The following is an 8,033-nucleotide window of genomic DNA, read 5'->3' on the forward strand; positions in this document are numbered from 1 at the left end:
CACCGCATTTCACTAGGCTGGGTGCCTTCACTTATCAGTTAAGCAAGCATCCCACAGAACACTCTTGTACTACCCTGTCCTCAGGCAGGCTTTTCCCCTGAAGCAGTTTGTTGTGTTGTCCGATTTCGAACTGGGAAGAAACCACCTCCAGCACTGAAGTTACTGGAAAATTCCAGCGAAATCCCCTGCGTTGACCCCCAGAGCAGAAAGGGGCGGGGGGGGGGGGGGGGGGGACAGCAAACCGCCATTTTCCAGTTTCAGATGAAAAATCAAGTTTCAAACTATCACAGCAAGAAACTATGTCCCAATGAAACTTAAGACACTTGCAATACGTTTTGAAGAAGCCGCAGCCTTTCAGATCTGTGAACCAACACTTAGGATCTATCAGAAAAAAACTTGCCCGCAAAGCGTTTTAAATGAAGACCGTGTAAAGCAAGCTCCCATTTTCACGTAAGTTCTCAGTTTGCGCCGCAGGGGCAAGCTAAAATGTTAGCCAAAAGCAGGAGATGTAGCTGCTATAGGCAAGGGTGAACATCTTTGCTAGCTTTCTGACTAGCTTCAATAAAAAAAAAAAAAAAGAATCCTTTCCTCGTTAGTTATCTTCCTTCCCCATTTATTTCTTTTTTCAATGCGTTACACACCGAACACGCGGTACAAAGCAGATTCCACGAAATAATTTAGCTTTGCATTGGGAATCTTAGAGGCCTGGGGGGCGGGGGGGACTCCAGACTTTCTTCCTCGCTTGCACCTCCGCGGTCTCCCTACCCCTCGGCAGGCGCCCGACCAGCTCCCTCAGAGAGGCGGCGCCCGCCGCCCCCCGCACCGCCTTCCCGCCGCGCACGGGCGGCCCGAGGCGCCGACGGCCGCCTCCCGGGACAGCGGCTCCCGCACCTCGCAGCGGGACTCCCCCCTCCCCCGGCTCACCTCCACCTCCTGGGCGGCGGCGCGGAGCGGGGCGCCCGGGGACACCGCCGCCTCCTCACCGCCCGTCCTCCCCCGTCCCGTTAGCGGCTCCCACCCCCGCGCCCCCCGGGGCTCCAGGACCCCAGCGCCGCCGCGGGCAGAGGAAGCGCCGCGGCCGGTCCCCGCCGCCGCCCCTCAGGGCCGGCCCGCCGGGTGCGAGGCGGCGGGCGGGGGCCCTCTGGCGCCGGCCGGGGGCGGGAGCCCCGCCGCCACCGCCCCCCTCCTCCCCTCCCGCGCCGCGCACTCGCTCACCTCGTCGTCGTGGTGCTGGCAGTAGCTGGCCCGGTCGGGGAAGACGGAGAGGATGTTGTAGGGCGAGGCGGGGTAGGGCGGGCTGAGGGCGAGCGGCGCGGCGGGGCCGGCGGCGGCGGCGGGGCCCGGGGGGGCGGCGGCGGCGAAGCGCTCGATGAAGTGGTCCTTGGTGAGGCGGACGCGCTGGTGCGCCCGCACGCAGTTGTCGCACAGGTGCTCCTGGCAGTCGAGGCAGCGGGAGCTGGCGGCGTTGCCCTCGTCGCAGGAGCTGCAGCGGGGCTCGCCCTGCCGGCTGTGGGGCCGCCGCAGCAGGAGGGCCGCCGACCCCCCGCCGCCGCCGCCCGACGAGGAGGAGGAGGACGACGACGTCGAGGAGGGCGCGGCCGAAGCGGCGGCGGCGGGCGAGGAACCGGCGGCGCGGTGCGGCGGCGGCGGCGGGCGGCCGTGGTGGCGGTTATTCCCGCCGCCCCCCCCGCCTCCCGCGCCGGAACCGGCGGCGGGACCGGCCCCGGAGGCCCGGCCGTTCTTCTGCTCGTCGGCGGCGGCGGCCACGACGACGACGTCCAGCAGGTTGCTGAGGAGGAAGTTGGACGAGGGCAGCGCGTCCATGCCCGAGGGCTCCGAGATCACCACCTTCTGGTCGCAGATGGGGCAGCGCAGCTTGAGCGCGTCCCCCGCGCCGGGGTGCCGCTGCGCCTCCAGGCACTGGCGGCAGAAGGCGTGCAGGCAGGGCAGGACGTGGAGCCGCCGCGGCGGGCCCCCGCAGGAGGAGCCGCCGCCGCCGCCCCCGGAGGAGCTGGAGGTCTGTGAGGAGGACGAGGAGGTGGAGGAGTTGGAGGAGAGGGGAGCCGGCGAGCCGCACATCTCCTTGCAGAGCGGGCAGATCTGGAAGTCGGATTCGGGAAACGAAGCCATTTGCGATGGGCGGGTGTGTGTGTAAAAAAAAAAAAAAAATTATGTATATAAATCTCCCCTTCCTCACACACAAAAAAGCGTGGGCGAAAAAAAAAAATAGAGGAGACGAGGGGCGTTTGGATAAGGTAGTTCTGCAAGCGGCTTTACGAGCAAGCTGGCATCGATCAGTAGTTTTGCCAAGTGGGATCGATTGGCCGGTTTTGCAAATACGGTGTCATCGATCAGGCGGTCTGCAGGGAGCCGGATCCTCGCCTCGTACCTCGCTGCTGCCGCTGCCGGGCTCGCTGCCGCGGGGCGGGGGGTATTTTTGGTATCAAGGTGTAGCTGTCCCGTTCTGTCTCAGCAAATGGATCCTCTCTTCCCTCACATGTACTTAACCCCCGATCCCCCGTTGCATTAGACAAATTGTATCGATTCCCCGATTGGTCAATACCTCACACAGTCTTCTCATTTCCCCCTTGGGTCAGCAGTTTGACAACGTGGTTTGGTTACTCGTCTTCTTCCTAAACACAAAGTGCATGGGCGCCGATGGCCCGATCCCCACCGCATCCAGCGGGGACCGGACCTCTCTCCGCCGGGGTTCGGCTCCGGTTCCCACGGCCGCAGGACGGGGTCGGGGCGCCGGGGCGGCAGTGCAAGTCCCTCTTGGCCGGGCGGGGGGCAGCAGGGCTTTAACTCAAGTTTCGCTCTTTCTTCTTGGGGCGTTGGGATTTTTCCGCTTTTCCTTTAAACCTGTGCTTGTCGGGGGGGAAGGGGAAATTTCGTTTCAGTTCCCCCCTCCACTTTTGCAATCCAGAGCAGCTCTAGGAGAGAGAGAGGCACTGAAACACAGTGGCCAGGCAGACTTCTCCGGCTCCAGTCCTCCCCCGCCGACGCCTGCTCCACCACCGCATGACTGGGGGGTGGGGATGGAGGGCGGCGTTGGTGCCCACCCCACCGGCAGAGACTCACGCTGGCGGGACACGGAGGAGGAGGAGGTGGGAAAGGAAGAAGAAAAGGGCTCCGGGGAGTGGGGGGGGGGGGTTGGGAAGAGCAATCCCCCTCTCGCCTCTCAGAGCGCCGGCTCCCGCCGGACCCCCTCCTTTAGGCGGGGGTCCTCCGCGGAGGGCAGCGCCGGGCCCGCAGCGGCCCCGCCACACGCGGTGCCCGGCGGCTCGGGTGGCTCCGGCTCTCCCCGCGGCCGGCGGCAGGCCGGTCAGCAGCGCCGGGGGCTCCGGGCGGCTCGCACAAGCCGCGGCCGGGCAGAGGAGCAGCGGCAGGTCCCCGCCGGCCGCCCTGAATTATTCATGGGGGGTGTATTATATTCGCTCGCACAAATTGGAGCCGCTGTGCAATGCTATCCGAGAGCGCTACGCTCGCCCCCTCCTCCTCCTCTCCGGTTCTCGCTCGCTCTGAGCCCCTGCAGCGCCTAGGATCACATTTCCTTTGTCATCTCGCCTCTTCGCGTGGTGTTTTATTGAGAAAACAAAAATAAAATAAAACCCGAAGAAGGGGAGGGAGGAGCGGGAAAAAAAAAAAAAGGCAAAAGCCAAAACGCCCGCCTCCCCCGCGATTTGCCGCGCCGGAGCCCACCGGCCCCGGGGGCGTGTGTGTGTTGGGGGGTGAATTAGCAGGAATTACTCACTGATGCAGCAGCACCGTCCCGGGCGGCGTGGGATCCAGGGAGAGCCATCGCGCCGGGCGCCTTCCCCCTGCGTGGCGGGGTGCGGAGGGGCAGAGCCGGGCGGCCCGGCCCTCGGGGCGAGGGAAGAGCTCAGGGCGGGGGGCAGCGCATGGCCCGGCCCGGCTCGGCGCGGCTCGGCCCGCAGGGCTGGCGGCGGCGCTGGCTCCGGCCCCGCTGCGGCCGCCGGCACTGGGGCGGCGCGGCGTGCGGGAGCCTTTTAAGCTCCGACGGCGCGGGCTGACTTCCGCCCGGCTGCGGGGGGCGGCCGGGGGGCGGCGGCGGCGGGCAGGAAACATTCGCCCTCCTCCTGCCCGACCTGCCCCCATCCGCCCGCATCCAGCCCCGCCGCTCAACTGCCCCCGCGGTTTTTCAATATCGCTCTTTTCGTCGCCGGGCACCCCCCCCCCTTTTTTTTTTTCTTAATTTGACGTATTCAGGCGATTGCCAGCCCCCCCCCCCCCCCCCCCCTTTTTCAGTTTGAGATGGGAGCGGGGCTGCGGGGCCGTTCTTTGAAAGCATCGGGGCGTTAACGCAGCTTTAAACGTGAAGTCGCTCGATTAATTGTTTTCTTACGCCCGGTCTAAGGGTGATCTCTGGCTCCTTTCCGCGCCGTTGCGGTTGCTGCCGGGTCTGCCGTGCCCGGGAGGGCGAGCCCGAGGTTTGCTGCTAGCCAGGGGCAGACGTTTCCTCTCCTTTAAACTGACGCGATGAAGTTAGGGGGGAAAAAAAAAAATCACCAGTGATGCCATTTGCAGTGCTGCGGACCAAACTTAAATAAAAACGCAAAAATTATTTCGTTTCCGTGAAAAAGCTTTCACAACCAGCAACTGCTAAAAGGAGAGTTTCAGCTGGAGCACAGCTGAGTGGCCACCCTCTTGTTTTCATGGGGCTTGTACTGGCAAGGGAGGGCACGTGGCGTTTTACTCTTCACAAGGGAACTGGAAATGCTGAAAAGTTTTAAAATGTGAAACAGACTCAGGGATTTGAAAGCCAAAAAATAGGGGAAAGAATAAAAATTGGAAAAGGTGCATACAGAACTGCGAATGAAAGCATTTGTAAACGAGCAAAATAAACTCAAAACAAATTCGTGTTAAGTAATGATAATAAATTTTTAAAAAACACCACAGAAAACAGGCTGTTAAAATAGCTCAGATGACATTCCTCCTATGTTTAGGCCTCAGACACACAAACAACTAACACTATTTAGGCCTCAGACACACAAATAACACTTCACTTAAATTGCCTACTTAAGAATAAAAATGTATTTTGCTGATGGGCACTAAACACAGCGATGATCCATGACTGTGAAGGTCTCTTGCCAAAAGCCCTTCAGAGAACCGACAAACTCAAGAGCGCTCCTGTCCTTATGCAAGACCAAGCAATGGGAACCACTGATGAAATCCATGGGGCAAAAAATGTACATTAAGTTGTAAACAAGCATGAATATTTATTTTGCCCTTCAGTAGTACATTCAGCTGGGAACTTGCCTTATGTATCACTAAAGGATTTGGCTTGGGGGCTGTGTTCTTTATATTACGTATCCATATGTTCACATTTGAGCGCGCAGGTGAAACCCATCACAGCTTTGACTAGCAGAGGTTAAAAAATCATCAAGCCTTGCCTCAGCTCTGTTTGTTTGTCCTGTGGTTGCTGCAGAGGGTTACGATGCTCCGGAGCTTGTCCTTTTCCAGATGAAGCCAGTTAGTTGCGAAGAGCAGTAACTCCCCGAACAACAAACGTGTGGTTGATCTGTTGAGGTTTCCCAGATAATGCTTTCCACTAGGCTCCCTCAGTAGAAACCGTCATCTTTTGCATTCAGAAGTATTTTAATTGGGCAGAAATTCCCAGATGCATGTCTCCAGGCATATCTGACACCCTTGCCTTCCTCAGTGACAGCTGTTTGCTTTCCAGCTAACCGGCTGAAGAGGGGAATTCTGCGCGTCCATGCTTCAAATGGCTCTAATGGGTTCACTACCTATATGCTGCAGAAGGTCCTTTTCGCTGACAGGATTCACTGTATTTGTGCCAAAGCTCCCAAACCTCGTTTATAACTTACACCCTCCCTGAGCTTGTAAAAGGCTGTAAGCAATTCACTGTCCCTGAACAGTGGGTCCTTATTCCCCAGCTGTCATCCTCGTATTTGAGCACCTCTGTCTTTCTGAATCAAAGTCCTTCTTCTCTTCTCCCTCCACCACCACCACCAAAGGAATGCAACATTTTGAGGCTTCCTCTGTTTGTGGATGGCGTTCCGTCTCCATTATGAGAAACGTTGAAATAAAGATAAAGGCAATGCACCAATATTACGCTCTGAAACATTAGCTGCTGGAGTGCTTGTGTCCTCAACTCCACGGCAGATAGCACCATGCATTTTTCTGCTTAGTGCATTGATTTGAGGGGTTTCGATCCAATTAACTTGTCCTGCTATAAAAAAAAAAGCCTCAGCTCTCCTCAGATAGAGCGAGGCCTCAATACATTTCATTTGTTTTCTAAGCTGACAAACACGTGGGTGAATAACAGCGCGAGGGCAATAGGTGAAGTACGAGAAGCTTCTGGTTCCTCGGTAGACAGCAAGATGAGAACTTATTTTTATGATTTTTCCCTGGGAAGCTAGTGCTTTGCATTTACCCTTTTTGTTTCTTAAAAACAAAGGAACAATAGCTATCCTGGTTAGGGGGGCTATTGTCCCTCTGTGCCAAATAAATGAAATCTCACTGCTTACGTGAGCGTCTGAGGCATTTCTCTGCATTCTGCTCGTTCTCCTTTGTGTCGCTCTGCTGAGGTTTCTCGCATTTATTCCTTTCTCTCCAGTATTTTTCACACCCGTTCCTCTCATCTTTCTTTTGTCCTCCATTCATATGCTGTTGCTGGTCTGAATTTGAAACGGTGTAGTTTATACTAAAGGCAAGCCCATCATTTAAACCGTGTTGAAATCCTAACTGCGTCAAGATCACATCAGAACATTATGTTAAAACATTAACCATTAAAACATTCTAACAACGCTAAAATCTGGGCATGACTGGCCAGACCTTCAGAGTCACCCAACGAGCATCAAAATAGCTCTGAAGATACAGGGTGACTTCCACCTAGTTGGAAAATCTCTATTTGGCAACATTAGTCTGTCCTTGACTAACTGCCCAACCACTGCAGCTAAACTATACATTAAAAATACATAATTTTTTTTTATCCTTTCGCCCTTTTATTTCAGTGGAAAATAGGACGCTGGGGCAGAAGACTGCACCTGAGTCATTCTCTAGCATCTGCTTCCAATGTCGGGATGTGCTTTCCACTGTCCGAACTTGGAAGCTTCATTTGCTTGAAGGAAAGCATCTGCTTTCCACCAGCAGCACTACAGGACAAACAGAATGGTGTTCCTGCCAAAAGCAATACAGCTGGAAAAGCCAGGGGTCTGGAGGTTAAAAGCTTTGTTAAATAGAACCAGGTACAGTAATTGTGGGTTTGGGGATATTTTACTGTAATTTTAGAGGCAAACATTCACATAAGGAGCTCTCCCCTATACCACCTGCGTGAAATGGTCCAGCAGCCAGATACTGTTTGCCCTGTGATGTTGAGCGCTAAGGCAGTGTGCAGCCTCAAAGGTCGGCAGGGCTTGTGAACAGAAGTAGCTGATGCAAGTCCCTGAATGTGCACAGGTAGTAACAAATGTATAGGGCTGAAATTCTGTTGTTATTACTGTTTTGTGCCTAAGGAACCGGAAAACATTTCCGTCTCTGGTATTGCTATACCAAAGAGGTCCGCAGACGTAAAAAGCCAAGACAGTGGTTCATCGCTACAAGTTCTGCATAATATTTTCTAGCAATTATAAAGACCTAAAACTCTTCCTGTCCTGGTGCACCTGAGAAGCCCATTCCTTCTTTATTTGTTACAAAGAGGAAAGAGACACAGCATTGCATCCTGCTTGGATCTTTCCCTTGACGCTTAAGAATTCGACCAGTAAATCAATGTATGAAGGGAGCACTTCCAACAGGTCTGTCCACAGTGAAGGGCTCCGGCAAGACCTGGATGCTGATGTAGTCTTTGAGGATTTCACATTCGTCAAACAGTCCCAGGTAAACAAAAGAGGAAGGTTTTGCTGTTGTTTTTCAGCTCACTGTTAGCAACTTATTCATTACACTCAGAGGACTATCCATCTTTTTTTTGGCTTTCACCATGACTGTACTCCACGGACAACTGTGCCACTTAAGACCAGCCACTTTAGCGCTGATTTGTGCTTTTTTTCCCC

General features: G+C 55.5%; 1 protein-coding gene across 3 annotated transcripts in view; it reads right to left on the reverse strand.

Moving 5' to 3' along the window:
* TRIM71 (tripartite motif containing 71) overlaps positions 1 to 3,992 on the reverse strand; it is a 65,099-nt gene extending 61,107 nt beyond the window's left edge. The window contains exons 1-2 of one of the 3 annotated variants that reach the window (XM_075083315.1): positions 3,755 to 3,992; positions 1,216 to 2,862 (exon numbers count right to left, since the gene is read on the reverse strand). In XM_075083315.1, the coding sequence (XP_074939416.1) occupies positions 1,216 to 2,130 (915 nt within the window). In that variant the 5' untranslated portion in view covers positions 2,131 to 2,862; positions 3,755 to 3,992. Of the gene's footprint in view, positions 1 to 1,215; positions 2,934 to 3,754 lie in introns of all 3 variants that reach the window. The other 2 variants (XM_075083314.1, XM_075083313.1) reach the window with 2 other exon arrangements.
* Between the last annotated feature and the right edge of the window lie 4,041 nt (positions 3,993 to 8,033).

Source organism: Phalacrocorax aristotelis, chromosome 2 (assembly GCF_949628215.1).
Source record: "Phalacrocorax aristotelis chromosome 2, bGulAri2.1, whole genome shotgun sequence".
Classification (NCBI taxonomy): Eukaryota; Metazoa; Chordata; class Aves; order Suliformes; family Phalacrocoracidae; genus Phalacrocorax; species Phalacrocorax aristotelis.